The 18,584-nt window shown below is 39.4% G+C and overlaps 2 protein-coding genes and 2 pseudogenes across 3 annotated transcripts in view; 1 reads left to right on the top strand and 3 right to left on the bottom strand.

Moving 5' to 3' along the window:
• Nucleotides 1-828: 828 nt before the first annotated feature.
• Nucleotides 829-2,596, bottom strand: LOC122093024 (annotated as a pseudogene).
• A 1,134-nt stretch (nucleotides 2,597-3,730) lies between these two features.
• LOC122093044 lies at nucleotides 3,731-6,517 on the bottom strand (annotated as a pseudogene).
• Nucleotides 6,518-12,254: 5,737 nt separating this feature from the next.
• On the bottom strand, nucleotides 12,255-14,890 carry LOC122067742 (pentatricopeptide repeat-containing protein At5g66631-like). Its single transcript, XM_042631585.1, has one exon. The coding sequence runs from the start codon at nucleotides 14,520-14,522 to the stop codon at nucleotides 12,552-12,554; it is 1,971 nt and encodes a 656-aa protein (XP_042487519.1). The 5' UTR covers nucleotides 14,523-14,890; the 3' UTR covers nucleotides 12,255-12,551.
• Nucleotides 14,891-14,911: 21 nt separating this feature from the next.
• LOC122067753 overlaps nucleotides 14,912-18,584 on the top strand; it is a 13,457-nt gene continuing 9,784 nt past the window's right edge. The window contains exon 1 of one of the 2 annotated variants that reach the window (XM_042631597.1): nucleotides 14,912-15,090. The gene's annotated coding sequence lies outside the window, so the exon portion shown is untranslated. The other variant, XM_042631598.1, reaches the window with a different exon arrangement.

Consider the following 18,584-nt stretch of genomic DNA (forward strand, 5'->3'; position numbering starts at 1 on the left):
CTCTTTGACACGTTTGTACTACTATTACCACTACTACTAATCTGCAACGATCTTAACCAACCCAAGAACCAAGATACTACCTGTGAACATCCCAAAAGAACAAAAACTAATCACTCTGGAGTTCAAAAGAACAAAAATTAAATTCTCTCTCTCTCTCGACTAACTTTTTATTTTTTTATTGGAAAGAAAAAATTCATTCATCGAGTAAGATAAAACATAGAGTTAGAGTTGTTAGTAAAGGACTGATTGTTCATACTACGCATGAGTAGAACCAATTCGTTTTTAGGCCTGAGACAAAAATGTTGTATAGACAAATAGTTATGGACATCTAAAAAATGTATATAGGGCTCAAAGGCTACGATTTGGTGCTACCACCAGAAAATAACATTTCTATCCTAGTTCACCCAACTAACTTGCTAATCAACACTAAGTTTATGGTCCCCTAGTCCTCTGATCGGGTATCAAACTCATTAAGGATTTACTTAGTTTTATGAATAGCTTATTTACTGACTAACCTGCTCTGATTTTGGTTATGGGGACCTTACTCAACCTTGGCCAAAACATTGCTTGTTTGGTTTAAGGGTATAGAGATCTGAGCAGAGTCTTTGGGCTTATCTTGTGTCTCCATATACATTGTAATTCAAGAATTAGAGCCTTCTGATTACTTGTGTTTCCATTAAGGCTACCAACTTGCATTGCATTTTTTACCTTTAATCAAAATTGGAAACAGGGAAAGAATGGCCACTAAATAATATCAACGTCAATTTGTATTCAAATGGATACTTACTAATTTTAAGCGCTTCACTTGACTTGTTATTGTAGTGACTCTTAAACACCACTCATCACAAAACCAGTGGAATAAATATTGTAAATGTCTGACAGATCAGCAGAGCTCATAGTCCATACATGACCTAGTAATGCAAGTGGAAGAATGCCATTTATCTCCTCACTTCGCTCTTCTACAACAAAAGCTTCCCTCAATTTACCTTTCTTCCAAAGACTCTTCACAAGTAATGCTTTTGTGGTAGCATCATGGATCAGATTCAAGTTCCTCATGTCTTCAAAAACTTTCAAAGCAAGAGCTGCTCTCTCACTCTTACAGTAAGCATGAATTAGTATCTGAAATATGTAGGCATCTGGGTTTACACGCCTTTGCCTAACCATTCCAAACAGCCTCTGTACCATTCTCAAATCTCCTTCAAGGGCCAAGTATTGCATCAACCCACAATATATTAAGATATCAGGTTCAATCCCTGATAATATCATCTCTTCAAGTAAGTCAATAGCACTCAAACCTCTCCCACGATTGACCAATGTCCGCAGAAGTGATGAATACAAAAGCATTAGATTCAATTTTGACACGGTACTGCATACAAGTTCAACATTTCGGAAGACCTTCAAAGCAACATCAGCTTTTTTAGAAATCCCATAGAAGTCAACAACTAATATCACAGTGCTGACTGATAACTGAATCCACTCTCTTCTCATAAGAATAAGTTGGTCGACTAATTCGACATGTCCATGGCGTGCCAAAATGACAATCATCCTTGAGATTGTATAGAGATCATGAGTAAATCCTCTAGGCTGGCATGCAACTCAACAGAAGAACTTCCATGCCATCTCTGCTCTCTTGAAACTCCTAAGCATCTTACAGACCAACCAAGTTGTCCATACAAATTTTGCATCTGTCAATGTTGAAACCTCTGTATCACTCCAATCACTCAATGTGCTTGCTAGGGAGCTCGGATCCATCTAAAGTTTCAATTGAATTGCATCAACATCAGCATCTCCATTATCATCTTCACTATCCAACTCCTCATCATTGTCATTGCAATCTGTGACAAACCCGACATTACCAATTCTCTCATCTGACGCTAATTCCCTGAGGAACTGCTATGTTTCATCAACATAGCTAGCCTCTTGCATCCATTATAGTGACAACTGCATAGCTCGACCAAGTGATGACAACTGTGTATGTTCTTGAATTAGGGTTTGCACCTTAGCTAATCATCTCGTGGAACATCTGAACATCTTTTGAATTTTTACCCTTCTTTGCAAAGAGACTCATGAGGATGTTGTAAGACTTAGTACAAGGATGTCTCTTTCCATCAGAGAGCACAAGTCTCAACTCATTCCAGGCTCAGACTGCCGAATCAAAGTCAACAACAGCTACATACCACCTTAATTGGTCCATATAGCTGACCTGTGTGACATTCATGAACTCTCCAGCATTAATGGCATCAATAAGGGTTTAGAGCTCAGCAATTCCCTGAGACTTGGATAAGATTTTAGCTATAGTATGAAGAGTAGTTTGGGTATGTGAAAAATTTGGGAGGGAAAGGGCTGAGTTGGGTGAAGGAGCACAACGGAAGGAATGAATGATAAAAAATGAATCAACTACAGGATCATTGAGAAGGGAAATAATGGAGTGAGGTGATTTGGATTGAAGTGCAAGTTTGATTGAATCAATGAGTCTAGCTCGGTGAAGGTAGAGGGAGACATGGTTGGCGACTAGGATAGAGGAAAAGTTGTGAGTTTTCTTAGTTAGGAAGTTTGTTGAGTTCACCATATAGTGGAAGAAGCGATTGAGAAGCATCTGCACATAATTGCTTGCTTTGGTCTGAAATACTAATCAGTTGTAATTATATTTAAAACAATTCATACTCGTCTGCTTGAACATGCACATTGTGAGCCAGAAAGGAAGTAACAACCAAGAAAACACAGAGAGAGAGAGAGAGAGAGAGAGAGAGAGAGAGAGAGTTGCCTAGATGTAGCCATGTGACGGGCACAACCTACAGGAAGTTTTCCCTCTATATATAGTAATAGCTAGAGAGGGAACAAGCAGGAAAATAGATAAATTGCTCTTGATAGATCGGCATAGAACTTGAATGTTGTTGCTCTCGAAGCCCGTGAGGCGGTGAAGAAAATGCCCCTTCTAGAAGGATTTTTGTTGTCTTTTAATCTCTGATGTGCTCGCAAGGATGAAGAAAAATCAGGCAAGGTCGATTGGATAGGCAACAACTCAATGAATCGTGTATACCGTCACCGTTTTCAATATTTTCGTAATGGGCAAGAGAACGCACTCTCCAAGCGTAGGTGAACTCCAGAGTCCAGAGGAGTGCGACTCTGTGATTGTGGTACATGCCGTACTTATTAAATGTTTTTGTTGAAATAAACATTGGATGATCAAAAAATGTATATAACACTCAAAGGCCACGATTTGGTGCTACCATCAGAAAATAACATTTCTATCCCAATTCACTCAACTAACTTGCTGTCAACACTAAGTTTATGGTTCCCTAGTCCTCTGATCGGGTATCAAACTCATTAAGGATTTACTTAGCTTTATGAATGGTAGCTTATATACTGAATGACCTGCTTTGGTATTGGTTTTGGGGACCTTACTCAACCTTGGCCTAACCTACACAACCACACCCAAGAATGGAACAATTGACCAGGCTAGAACAATGCTTGTTTGGTTTGAGGGTACAGAGATTTGAGCAGAGTCTTTGGGCTTATCTTGTGTCTCCATATACATTGTAATCCATGAATCAGAGTCTTCTGATTACTTGTGTTTCCATTCAGGCTACTAACTTGCATTGCATTTTTTACTTTTTATTTTTTATTTTCTTTTAACAATCAAAATTGAAAAGAGGGAAAGAGTGGTCACCAAATAATACCAACATCAATTTGTATTGAAATGGACTTTTAAGTGCTTCAGTAATAACTCTTAAACACCACTCATCACAAAACCAGTAGAATAAATATTGTAAACTTCTGACAGATCAGCAGAGCTCATAGTCCATACATGACCTGGTAATCCAAGTGGAATAACGCCATTTATCTCCTCACTTTGCTCTTCTACAGCAGAAGCTTTCCTTAGTTTACCTTCATTCCAAAGACTCTTCCTAAGTAATGCTTTTGTGACAACATCAGCGATCAAATTCAAGTTCCTCATGTCTTCAAAAATTCTCAAAGCAAGAGTTGCTCTCTCCCTCTTACAGTAAGCACGAATTAGTATCTGAAACATTAGGGCATCCGGGTTTACACTGCTTTGCCTAACCATTCCAAACAGCCTCTGTAGCATTCTCAAATCTCCTTCAAGGGAAAAATATTGCATCAACCCACAATATGTTTGGACATCAGGTACAATCACTGATATTATAATATCTTTAAGTCAATAACATCCAAACCTGTTCTACAATTGACCAATGTCTACAGAAGCGATGATTACAAAAGCATTAGATTAAATTTTGACATAGTACTACATACAAATTCAACATCACAGAATACCTTCAAAGCAACACCAACTTTTTTAGAGATACCATAGAAGTCAATAATTAATCTCAAAGTCTGATAACCAAATCCCTTCTCTTCTCATCTTAAGAATAAGTTGATCGACTAATTCAACATGTCCATGACGTGCCATAATGAAAATCATCCTTGTGACTGTATAGATATCATGAGTAAATCCTTGCCATGCAACCCAATAGAAGAACTATCATGCCATCTTTGCTCTCTTGAAACTCTTAAGCATCTTACAGACCAATTGAGTTGTCCAAAAAAATTTTGCATTCGTCAATGTTGAAACCTCTGTATCACTCCAATCACTCAATGCGCTTACCGGGGAGCTCGGATCCAGCCAAGGTTTCAATTGAACTGCATCACCATCCATAACTCCATTATCATCATCATTATCCACCTCCTCCTCATTGTCAGTGCCATCTATGACAAACCCGACGTTACCGATTCTCTCATCTGGCACTAATTTCCTAAGGAATTACTCTGCTTCATCAACATAACTGACCTCTTGCGTACATTTTAGTGACAACTGCATAGCTTGACAGGAAAAATCCCATCACTCTACATGTCCTTGATCAATGTCTTAACCTCATCAATCTCTTTGTATCAATGAAACCTTTGGCCAAAACATGATACTGCCTCAACGTGTGTCTGATTCTCATCAAGGGTAATCTCTTAAAAACCTTAATTGCTGAGTCCAACCTTCCAGAACTCACAAGGTGCTCGATGACAACCGTGTACGTCTTCGAATTAGGGTTTGCACCTTCACTATCTGGTGGAACATCTGAACAACTTCTGAATTTTTCCCTTCTTTGCAAAGAGACTCATGAGGATATTGTAAGACTCTATACAAAGATGCCTCTTTCCATCAAGAAGCACAAGTCTCAACTCATTCCAAGCTTGGATTGCCGAATCAAGGTAAGAAACTATTGCATTCCACCTTAATTGGTCCATATAGCTGACCCGTGCAACATTCGTGAGCTCTCCAGCATTAATGGCATCAATAAGGGTTTGAAGTTCAGCACTTCAAGGTCATACCTGATACAAGGCCTAAGGTATGCTTGTCTTTCCTCACCATTTCTCCCAAAGTCATTTTAGGTCTGCCTTTGACTCTTTAGCTTTTGCAATCTGAATCAAATCACTCCTCTATGATGGAGCATCTATAGTCCTCCATTGAACATGGTTGTGCCACCTCAAACGAATTTCTCATAGCTAATCATGTATGGGTGCAACTCCCAAATCAGCTCTAATATGATCCTTCCTAGTTTTTCCACACATCCAAGCCATGCATGTCTTTTCTTATCTTTCCAATGTTCTTTGTTTGCTTGATTCAGTATTTTCTTTGATCATTTCTTTGTGCTTATGTGTGCTTGCATTTTTCTGTAAACCATATCCCTTTAGTGATGATTTAGATTTTAGAATACTAAAGCTGTTTAGTGGAGCCAATGCCTAATAATACCTACTATGGAAAAAGAAATTTGCCTATTCGCGTGGCTCCTGTGCCCAAACATAAAAGGAGCGTGCGAAATTGCCGTCCTGCCTCCAGTGAAATGAAAAAAATTCTATCCATGTTGATACCCTTGCACACACTCTTCTTGGTCTCCACTTTGGTGCAGAGGCAACACGATTGGTTAACGATCTCTTTTCCTAAATAGTATATCCAATTTCTCAGGCATCATTTACATAGTAAATCATAATGGCCTATGGCCCAAGCTATTGTGTAAAAATTTTGTTTGTAAACTCTCAAGTGATCTAAAAGAACCTATTAGTCCCCCCCCCCTTTTTGTCTTTTTTTCTTTTTCTTGCAAAGACTCACATCAGTAGAATGGCAACACAATGATCTGCATGAGCTTCAACTACTTTTTCAACCTTCTGACTGTTCTTAATTCTGTATTTCCCCACTATGGATGATGCTCATTATTCCTTTCTTTAGCATATGCTCTTAATTCATGCATGATTTTTATGAAGTGTTTGGGAGATAATCTGAAAACTGAAAGTAGTTACCTGTATACCATATAATTCTAAATATATCTTCACAAAGGCATCAAATGTTATTAATTTTGTTGCTTTGCTGTGCGGATAATTCATGTCTTGTTAAAAAAACCTACTAAGAACTTGGCATTTGATTGCACTAGCTTACTCAACATATTCTTCCTTGAATTTTTTAGGCAACAGCTGTTTACGAAGTCTCATCCAAAAGTGCTGTGCCTGTCATAGCGGATAGGGGTTTAAATGATCAAGGGGCTTCTTGGGATAGAGATGGATATGATGTTCTGGGCAATGGATGGATAAGGTGCTAGTTGACAAATGGTGTAATGGCTGGACATAGTCCTATTCAAGTCTATACACAGGCCTATTGGAGGCATATAATGTGACCCTTAAGGAAGCCTATGGCTGGGCCCAAAGGCTGTAACTTTGCTGATTTACAGCATTACCGTGTGTTTCCTCTCATGTCTGCATTCTTGCATTAAATGGTCACTGATTGTAGCTTGTCCGAGCTTACTCTCTGTCAATGGCTTCCTTAAGGAATCTTGGAAACTGAATCTATTAACTTATTTGGACCAGTCTGTTGCTACATTACCTTCCAAGTCCTTCAAGGGATTGGTTTATGAATCTGCTAGCAAAACTTACACCACCAGTTGCCTCAGTGCTGTCACATTCACATTTTTAATAGTGTACAACTGGATCCTATATTGTGCATATGCACATATATATTCCACCTTCTTTGCTAGGTGTTGTATGTACCTGCCCTCTTATTTTGTAACTATGACATTATTTCTTTTGACATTATGTTATTAGGGTGGTTGTCGAATTAAGAAGTACAGAGGTATGGGTTCCCTTGAAGCCATGACAATGGGAGAAGTGATGCCCGGTACCTGGGCGATAAATATAAGCTAAAGGTGGCTCAGGGAGTTGTAGGAGCTGTAGCAGATAAAGGTTCTGTAGTGAAGTTTATTCCTTACACAATGCACGCTGTCAAGCAAGGATTCCAGGATCTTGGGGCATCGTCTGTGCAGTCTGCTCACAACCTTCTAAAAACTAGGGTGTTGAGGCAGGAGGTACGGTTGAGCGTTTTTGTACATTTTACAGAGGTTACAATTTAAGAGCATAATGTATTCTCTTACTGCTCAATGTTCTTTTAGATCTGCATGGTATTCCAATGAAACATTTTCTTCATGCAGGAACAAAGTGGATGTTTTCTGTCTCTACTAAGTCATAATATAAGGAGCCATTTTTTTGTTGGCCACAGAATGCAGCCAACACTAAATGCTTTAACTTTGTTTTGAATTTGGTGCCTCTTTTGTGCCCCTGCAAAAGGATTGAATATAGTGTTAGGAAGAATATTTTCAAGCCTATTTTGTGGTTATTGGTCCCATCCAACTCCTGTGAGAGGGCTTTAATTTTGTGGAGGAATTGTGCACTGCACTTCGTGTAATTGTTGCTGGCAGATTTACAAACCTGCGGGTAATGAGGCCAAATTAGTAGAATGAGGCTAGGATAGTACCTTTTTTTTTGTTTTGGGGGGGGGGGTTGGTGGTGGTAAATGCTACTAGTATCAGCTGCTAGGGTTTTCACTGTCAAGGAACTCAAATATGCAATTGAATCCAAGTTTGGTTTCATGGTGAGTAACAGAGCTAGAATCAAGGCCAAAGAATCAGTAGTTTGAGAATTCAAAAAGCTAGGATGAAACAAAAAATGTATAATTGGATAATTTGGATTGGTTTTTGTGTTTCCTTTGCCTTTTTTTTTTTTTTCAATGAATGATTGCATAATTCATAAAGCTTAGCAAGTTCTAGAAATTTTTATTTTTTTATTTGTTTTGCAGGGTAGTATATCAATATAGTTTAACTGTAACCTTTTCTGTGTTTTGCAGGGGAGGACAGGAGCAGCACAAGCTAAAGGTGGGTTCATGATTTGGCTTTCTACGAAAAGAAAGCTTTCTGAGATCTGAAAGCTGTCAAATTCATGCCTGCTTATTTTGGATAATCATCCTCTTAAATCAGACACTCTCTACATTCAGAATGACAAGTACCAGATGTATTCTAATCTCATAGTGATCCACAAAGCTTATCTGCATTAATGAGTTAAGAGTTTGTATTTGGGCTAAGAATTTACTTCCAGGTCAACATGTATGCAAAATTATGCCCTTGATGACTTGAATTTTCTGCCAATGATTGAAATATTTGGCCAAAGCATTTATTGCATAGAATTCATCTCTAAGAATTTGAAAATTCTTAAGCTTGCTTGGTGCAAATTTTTTCGACGTTTGACCTGACAACATGCAGTTTATTGTTGCAGAGATCCAAGGCAGAGATATTAAATAACTTTCAAAACCATTCTGGTATGGTATCTGATATATACTGATCCAACCAGTTGAGACCACAAGGAGGAACCCATTCTTGTCTCACACAAAACCAATGGCTTATTTTAAGATGATGAAGATATCAATACTGATAGCTCTTTCAAAATTTTGAGCTTCGTATAATGATGTTCTGGAATAGCTCCCTCCCAAGAATTCCTAGAGAGATCCAAAGAGACCAACTCTGAAAATTTTCAGGAATAGACCCACTTATTTGATTCCCAGAGTGTTTATTCTTTTAAAAACAAGAAGCATACAATCGATTCAGGTAGATGCCCACTTAGTTTATTCAAACCTGGTAGTAGTATCTTCAGACAAACTGTCTACAAGTGCACCCACCTCACCAATTTTATATGTTGTTGATGATAGATCTTTAGTCTCTATAAGTTGTAGAGATTTTCTAGAGTTCTTGGAATCCTGGCACTTCCATTTGAAGATTATAAGACAAGTTTAGGTTGAACAGTTTGAAGCTAAGATCAACATTTGCAAGGGTAGTAATATGTAACAACCAATTGGGCAGTGAGGCGCTGAAATGGTTACAGCAGAGATCAAGATTACAAGCATGCAGCCTCAACTCTTGATGAAAAGAAATCTTATTGCAGATTTGGAACCATTCATCTGCTACAATACCAGGAGAGATCAAGAGCCAGTGTCAGTTGTCAACATACAACCCGAAAGGAATCTAGGAATGGAAAGGGTAACGATTCCAAACGAGAAAGACTTAGATGATTCAGGCTGGATGGATTCCTACATAAAGGAGGACTTGCCTTGAAAAAATATATTGGAGAGTTTGAGGTACCCCAACTTCTTGACTGAACCAAGGAAGCATGGGAGGATCTGCATTCCTCGGAAATAATTTGTGCTCATTTCAAGTAATTCAAATATTTCAAGTAAAACTATGATGGATTTATCTATCTCACCTCTCAAGCATAATCTCCTATGAGCTCCAAAAGTATCAAATAAATCATACTGAAATTGAGGTGGACAACACTCTGTAACAATCTTTACCGACCCAAGAAGAGGGCCAGCTAGTGTTCTCTTTAACACCTTTGTACTACTATTACTACTACTACTAACCTGCAACAATCTTTACCAACCCAAGAACCATCAAGGTAGGGCAACTAATTCGTCTTTACCAAATAAGGGATATGGCTTGCCTTCTACTAAAATGGAATCCCCGCTGCTTGGATTTTACACCTTTTTACTACATATGAGCATCCCAAAAGAACAAAAACTAATCACTATGGAGCTCAAAAGAACAAAAATTAATCATCCTCTTTCTCTCTCTCTCTCTCAACTAACTTTTTTTTTATTGGAAAGAAAAAATTCATTCATTGAGTAAGATAACTTAAAACATCAATGTCAGAGTAGAGTTGTTAATAAAGGACTGATTGTTCATATTACACATGAGTAGAACCAATTAGTTTCTAGGCCTGAGACAAAAACACGGTATAAACAAATAGTTGTGGACATCCAAAAAAGGTGTATAGTGCTCCAAGGCCACGATTTGGTGCGATCATCAGCCCAGGTCACCCAACTAACTTGCTAATCAACACTGAGTTTGTGGTCCCCTAGTCCTTATCGGCTATCAAACTGATTAAGCATTTACTTATTTTATGGATGGTAACTTAAATACTGACTGACCTGGTTTGGTATTGGTTTGGGGACCTTCCTCAACCTTCGCCTAACCTACACAACCGCACCTATGAATGGAACAATTGACCAGGCCAGAACAGTGCTTGTTTGGTTTGAGGGTACAGAGATTTGAGCAGAGTCTTTGGGCTTATCCTGTGTCTCCATATACATTGTAATTCAAAAATCAGAGCCTTCTGATTACTTGAGTTACCATTAAAGCTGCCAACTTGCAGTGCATATTTTATATTCTTTTAACAATCAAAGTCTTTCCCCTGATTCAAAGTCTCCAATTCTCTACATTATGAGTGGTTTCAAGTCTTCCAATTTCAAGTATTTCAATTGGCAAAACTGACTTGTATACCTTCTTTCATCCATTTATAAAGGTCCTTCTGCAATGTATTTCCATTCGTTCTTAGTCAAGTTAGTGCTCTACTAGTGGTGTAATGCATGGCAGGTGAGTTTGACAGATAAAGAAGAGTATAGGCTAGAAAAGGAAATTTAGATTTAGATTTAGATATTGTAGGCAATGGTGTACTAGATATGTCAGCAATCGTTTGATAACTAGGGTGAAGTGGTGAACAGACTAGTCTGCTTCCATAGGGTTTTCAGTGAGACTACAAGATTCATTAGAGAGCTGCCATGTAATTCTTGGCATTGGATTTTGAAATCCACCCATGATGAGAAGGGCAAGGTGACAAATTTTCTACATTAGAGTATAGGACATGGAATGAAGAAACATTTTTTCTCTCTGATAGGTCAAAGATGATTTATTTTATAAAGAAAAGGCCTGCCATGCTACAAGGTCCTCTACAAAAGCAAGGCCAAAGCAAGACAAGTAACTTCCAGTTCCTTTAATTTCAGCAACTCAGGCTCATAAAAGCTTTAAAAACAAAGGCCCCCTAAATGCCAAGAAGAAAAGTGAGTCAATTTATCACTCAGAGGCATTATTAAATAAAAGCTAGTTAGCTCCTGTAAAGGATAATGTTTCATATGGCCAGCACTCAGACATAATTATTTGATACTGTGTTAATAAACCACTATGACACTACATTCTAGCCTTATTACATTCATCATCAAAAACCATCAGATTGAGTTCACTTCACACAATAACGCTCAGGGGGTAATTCTCAGGGTTAGGGAGATAGGAATTGAGACCTGCCAATCATCTTGGGCAAGGCATGAACAGCGTTGGCCCCTTTTTTGGATGCAGACCAGGATCTCAAGCAAGCAGTGATGAGAGAGACAGGGGGAGCAACTATTGCCAGTCATATGCTCTTTTCTTAAGTGTGGTGTCTTCAATACAACCTTCCCTAAAAGTAGAGGTAGGAGATCCAGTTAACGAATAGGCTACCCTACTGATTATCCGATACTAATTCTCCTCTAGTAGCTAGCTTGCTTTGAACCCTCAGCTCTTAGTTCCATCCATACACAAGCATACTCTTCTCTCTAACAACAACAAGTAGTAACCTACCTGTTCTCTAACAAGTAAGCCAACTACCTTATTGTAGAAACGCAACCCTAAAACGATGCAGAAGATAATGGAAAAAAAAAACAAACAATGCACACGGATTTTACGAGGTTCGGCAAGGTTGCCTACGTCCCCGGTGAGATGAGATCCTGCTTCACTGTCAATGGAGAATAGGGTTACAGCGCTCGTCCTCACACCTCTCAGTATTGCTTGCATTACAAAGAAAGAAACCCTTGCTACAAATATATAGCGAAAAACCCTAATCCGAAAAATACACAATTGCCCTCAAATAAAAAATTCGAGCGGAATACAAAACATCATACACCAACACTTATCTCATTAGCAAATCCATTGTAATGGTCTGGGTTCAGCCACTTTTCACCTTTAATTTTCTTTCACAATATTGGGCATGGTGGAACAAGTCTCTTTAGTTTCTTCTATACTAATTATTTCTCTCTTCGTGAAAAGAATGGTATCAAAGAAATAAAATAATAGAAACAGAAGATTGAATTATAAACCTTAATTTTAGATAATATAACAAAGCTTATGAAGAGGCAAAAGAACACAAACAGACACTTATGCACCACCCCACACAAACACATCTCTAGACTCATCCCCGATCCTAAACACGTGTGCGTGCCCATGCAAACAAGTGCGGTTGCACATACACAAAGCAAAACTGGAAACAGGGAAATAATGGCCCCTAAATAATATCAACATTAATTTGAATTGAAATGAAACTTACCACTTTTAAGTGCTCGACTTGACTAGTCATTGTAATAACTTTTAAACACCACTCATCACGAAACCACTGGAATAAATATTGTAAACTTCTATCAGATCAGCAGAATTCATAGTCCATACATGACCTGGTAATGCAAGTGGAAGAAAGCCATTTATCTCCTCACTTCGCTCTTCTACAACAGAAGCCTCCCTCAGTTTACCTTCCTTCCAAAGACTCTTCACCAGTAATGCTTTTGTGGCAGCATCAGGGATCAAATTCAAGTTCCTCATGTCTTCAAAAATTCTCAACGCAAGAGCTGCTCTCTCACTCTTACAGTAAGCACGGATAAGTATTTGAAACATGTAGGCATCCGGGTTTACACTACTCTGCCTAACCATTCCAAACAGCCTTTGTACCATTCTCAAATCTCCTTCAAGGGCAAAGTATTGCATCAACCCACAATATGTCTGGATATCAGGTAGAATCCCTGATAATATCATCTCTTCAAGTAAGTCAATTGCTTCCAAACCTCTCCTACATTTGACCAATGTCCGCAGAAGTGATGAATACAAAAGCATTAGATTCAATTTTGATAAGGTATTGCTGACAAGTTCAACATCACGAAAGACCTTCAAAGCAGCATCAGCTTTTTTAGAAATACCATAGAAGTCAATAATTAATCTCACGGTGCTGACTGATAACCGAATCCCCTCTCTTCTCATCTTAAGAATAAGTTGGTCGACTAATTCAACATGTCCATGGCGTGCCAAAATGACAATCATCCTTGAGACTGTATAGATATCATGAGTAAATCCTCCAGGCTGGCATGCAACCCAACAGAAGAACTTCCATGCAGTCTCTGCTCTCTTGAAACTCCTAAGCATCTTACAGACCAATCGACTTGTCCATACAAATTTTGCATCTGTCAATGTTGAAACCTCTGTATCACTCCAATCATTCAATGCGCTTGCCAGGGAGCTCGGATCCAGCCAAGGTTTCAATTGAATTGCATCACCATCAGCAACTCCATTATCATCTTCACTATCCACCTCCTCCTCATTGTCACTGCCATCTATAACAAACCCGACATTACCAATTCTCTCATCTGGCGCTAATTCCTTGAGGAATTGCTCCGTTTCGTCAACATAACCGGCCTCTTGCATACATTTTAGTGACAACTGCATAGCTTGACCAGGCAAAATTCCATCATCCTGCATATCCTTGATCAATGTCTTAACCTCATCAAATCTCTCCATATCAGTGAAACCTTTGGCCAAAACAGAATACTGCCTCAACGTGCGCTTGATTCTCATCAAGGGTAATCTCTTAAAAACCTCGATTGCTGAGTTTAACATCCCAAAACTCACAAGGTGCTCGATGACAACTGTGTATGTCCTTGAATTAGGGTTTGCACCTTCGCTAATCATCTGGTGGAACATCTGAACAGCTTCTGAATTTTTACCCTTCTTTGCAAAAAGACTCATGAGGATGTTGTAAGACTCAGTACAAGGATGCCTCTTTCCATTAGGGAGCACAAGTCTCAACTCATTCCAAGCTCGGACTGCCGAATCAAGGTCAGCAGCGGCTGCATACCACCTTAATTGGTCCATATAGCTGACCCATGCGACATTCGTGAACTCTCCAGCATTAATGGCATCAATAAGGGTTTGGAGTTCAATAATTCTCTGAGACTTGGATAAGATTTTAGCAATAGCATGAAGAGTAGTTTGGGTATGTGAAAATTTTGGGAGGGTTTTCAGGGTTTCAACGAGGGAAAGGGCTGAGTCGGTTGAGGGAGCACAACGGAGGGCATGAGTGATAACAAATGAATCAACTGCAGGATCATCGAGAAGGGAAATAATGGAGTGAGGTGATTTAGATCGAAGTGCAAGTCTGATTGAATCAATGAGTCTTGCTCGGTGAAGGTAGAGGGAGACACGGTTGGTGACTGCGATAGAGGAAAAGTTGTGAGTTTTCTTGGTTAAGAAGTTGGTTGAGTTCACCATGTAGTGGAAGAAGCGATTGAGAAGCATCTCCACACAATCTACTGCCTTGAACTGAATCACTAATAAGTTGAAATTAAATTTTCAGAATTCAACATGTTTATGACAATTCATCCCCGACTGCTTGAATATGCACATTGTGAGAAAGAAAGCAAGTAACAACCAAGCAAAGAGAGAGAGAGAGAGAGAGAGAGAGAGTTGCCTGAATGTAGCCATGTTCCGGCGCTGCATAGATTCATCAGGCAGGGTCGATTGCAGGGGCAGCAACTCAGAGAAATAAGAAGGAATTGTGAATGACGGTCACCATTTTCAGTATTTTCGTAATGGGCAAGAGAGTGTTCTCTACTGGCAGCTGGCGCGGGTGAACTCCAGAGTCCAGAGGCGTGCGACTCTGCGACTCTGCGACTGTAGTACACGCTTTACTTACAAGTGTCTTCGTTGAAATAAACATCGGATGGGTAGTTTTGTAAAAAGTGAAATCCAATTCTGATTCATGTAATTTTACGAATAATAAATGGGAGAAACAACTGTTATTCTCTCCCTTCTTTGCTCTCTCTCGCTGACCGCAGCTAGAGTTTCAATCCCGGCGAAATCCTTGGTAATCTTCGATTAATCTCTTTCTCTCTCTCTCTCTCTCTCTCTCTCTCAGTCGACTCTTTCATTTTGGATTTCTGTGTTTTCTCGAGCATCAGCCTCTGGGTTTAGGGCTTTGTTGATCTTTGCAAGGTATGACTCTCTCTCTCTCTCTCTCTGCATTGCTATGTGAATGGCGTGGGATAACTGGGCTATGTGAAGCTTGTTTTTGAATATGTTTACCTGCAATGTATTGAATCAGAGAAGATAGCTCTGACTTTGTAGTGAACGTCTCCGAGTTAGTGAGAACAGTGAGGCCTTGGCTTTTTTTTTTTTACTAGACATCCGTAATTATTATTATTATTTTTAGTACGGAAATGAAATGGATTTGATAATGTTCTCAGAGTTTTCTTTTCCTCTTTGATGAATTGGAAATGGCTATGGATTAAACAGTGAGGTCTTGGCGTGATTTGTTTAGTTTATTCTGTTTTTTCCCTAATCATTATGCTTGCCCTAATGAAAAAAGGAGATTGGTTGGCTTGTTTGGTGAAAAGGTCTGAGCTCTGAGAGATCTCCCTGGTATTTCTTTTTGGATTCTCTATTTCATTGAAATAGAAAACAATATTCTTTGAGAGAGCTTAACACTGTTTTTTTAATGTAATGCTATGGTGAAATGGGCAGTGCTTTCTTTGTCAGTTTTGGCTTCTTTATACTTTTTAATCAAGACATATTGTTTACTAAAAAAATTAAGATAGTAAACCCCTCTCCAACATCACTTTGAACTAATAAGCCTCATTCAAGCAATCAAGATCTCTCCCTTAAAGATCACCCCTGGCCTGATGATTGTGTCGTTGTGCCTGGGCTGTGAGGGCTCTCAGCCACATGGAAGTTCAAAGTGCTCATCAGCACCTGACCTGGAGAAGAAAGGAAATGACTGGTGCATTCATTCACTATGAATCTTTCTATCATGAGTCTTTAGCATAGGGCTTTTTGGTTGCTCGTTTAAGTGGGAGTCAACTTCAAATGCGTGGATTAGTGCTGCCAACCGATAGGTTTTACCTGATTCTCTCGTTATCTGTTTCTTACTGTGCTAATGAGCAAGTTGCTAGTCGAGCCAATTCCCATCTGTCAACATTGGTAACAACCCGATATTCTGAATGTTCAGTAATACGTCATTTTTCCTACAAAATGACCTTTGCAGATGTTGATTCACGTGGATCCATATCTATGCTAGCCAAGCTTTCTATTGCAATGGACCCCAAAGCAATCTCTCAGGTTAGTGGGACAGATTTTGGCTCGGCTTCACGCCCAATTGGCAGAGGAGGGCCCACCCTAGAAAGGCCATTCTTGGAAGGCTTCATTAAGAAAACCATCCTTCCTACAACTGCCCCTTCCTCCGGAAGAAGGGGCACTTGCTGTGCATCAAGCCGGGGACCTTACCCTAAAGCAGTTCCTCTCCTTCTGGGACGATAAGAACGTCCACATGGCTCTATACTCTACTCTGTTTTTGATCTGGAAATCATTCTTTGCTTTTTTTTCCACTTGATTGTTTCAGGTTCTTCCCCAGAAAGACTGTTGTTGCAGGTGGTCATAGAGCAGCTGACGCACTCATGGATTTGATTCCTGGGTAATATTGGCTCCTACTAAAATAAGGGGGAGGTGGTGATGTTTTCAGAAACCATGAAGGCAAGGTTATGTCGAGAGGCATCAAAACCTACACTTCCTATGGACTTGAAAGAGTTGACGGTTATGTGGTGAGACGATTATGCACCAACCCAATAATTTTTGACACTGACAAACATTCCACTCCTTGAAGCCTGACTTGAGTGGCTTTCCTTTTCTACGAAGTCGTCACTTTTCCAAGATATAACATAAGCTTTCTTTTGATATGAAAAGGGACGCAATTTTTTGGTCGAAGTGACACTAGTCACATTGTTGCAAGGTGGTTTACACTAGGTAAACAACCCCAATTGATGATCAAACTCCAACCTCAATCTCAGAATATGGTTTCTGACTTAGGATGCAAAATAGCAGCGCAAATTGTAAATATCAGTTGAATTAAAAGAACTCAGAGAACTCACACAATAAGAACCTAATAGTTCAGAAAATCTGGTCGAGTGTAGCTTAGGTATAGTCCAAAAGATCTTCCAAAGTTGGCCCACACAGTAGGAAGTTTCCTAGGTAGGTTAGGGTTTTTTGGCCAGACAAGAGAAACCCTAAAGCTGGAAGGAGGGGCCTCAGATGGCTCTGAGATTCTGGTCGAGTGTCCCTTTTGCAGGGGAGAACTGATCCTAAGTGGGGCTTGACGAGTGGAGGATAGGCCTGTCAGATCTGGACTTCGATCCAAGTTTCCAAAACCCTGACAATGGCTGGTCATTCTGATCTTCTTGGCTGGGTTCCAATGTGGACTTCTAGATGTGCTTCTAGCCTTCAAGTAGACTTGAAGCAACTCTCAAATCACTCTCTCTCAACAGTAGGATAAAGAAAAATAGAAAAGGAATCAATGGAGGGGTTGAGAAGGGGGAAGAAGAAGGGTTAGGTTTTGGGCATCTCACCCCTCGGGTTTAGGCATCTCACCTCTCAAGTTTAGGCATCACCCTCTCAAGTTTAGCTATCTCAACCAAGTGTTAACACTCGGTTCATAACTTCAAATCTTCATTAATTCAAAATCGATTACAGCAACTCCTCTTATGTAGGAGTGAGTTCAGAAAACAAATTAGAAAGTAACCAAATTAGAAACTAACTTGAAAATAGAAACTAACCTAAACCTTCCTAAAGCCAATTAGTTGTTAACCAAGCAAATATAAAAATAGAAACTACTAACTAGCCTAATATCTACAGACAAATATATTTAACTTGGCAATCAAGACAAAGCTAAAAAGGAAACAAAATCCTAAACTACTTTGTTGGAATCGATGAGGCTGCTGGACTCCTTCTTGAAGCTTTTTCTTTCCAATTTGAGGGGACAACTGGGGGACAACTGGCTGCTTCTAGAAATTTTTTTGGTAATTTAGGTAGGTGATAGCTACTAAGATTTAGTTTCCAATTAATTTGAGTTTCCAAATTAGAGTAGGTTTTCTTTTAATGTTGGTTTTCTTTAACTATTTGAACGCTTATAATCATTTAATTAGAGACAAATTTGAAGAATGATGAATTGAGTTAATGTTTGAGAGTCTTAGGGCTGTGTGTGTGATTTTCCTCCCCCTTCTTGTGCGAATCTCCTCTTCCTCCCCTGCAACTCTGAGACCAATCTCGGGATTCTTCCCTACCCCTCACAGGCTCTCCATCAATTAGTATCAGAGCTGAAGGATCCCTTTGACTCTACTGAAACGCAACTCCCTTTCACCTCCCACAGTAGCTCTTCTGCCTCCCATGCAACTCCCTTTCACCACCGATAGTGACTCCCCAACCCCCACCCCTGACCCTTATGAGCGACACCCTCCCATCGTCCTAGGGTGTCTCCAAAAAAAAAAAAAGATCCAAGGTAAACCCCTCCTCGGGTTTTCGATTGCAGCCAAG

The sequence above is a fragment of the Macadamia integrifolia genome, chromosome 2, assembly GCF_013358625.1.
Source record: "Macadamia integrifolia cultivar HAES 741 chromosome 2, SCU_Mint_v3, whole genome shotgun sequence".
Taxonomy (NCBI): Eukaryota; Viridiplantae; Streptophyta; class Magnoliopsida; order Proteales; family Proteaceae; genus Macadamia; species Macadamia integrifolia.

What these genes read in the sequence shown, in the direction of transcription:
- LOC122067742 (XM_042631585.1), bottom strand. Translation starts at nt 14,522, where the DNA reads ATGCTTCTCAATCGCTTCTTCCACTACATGGTGAACTCAACCAACTTC.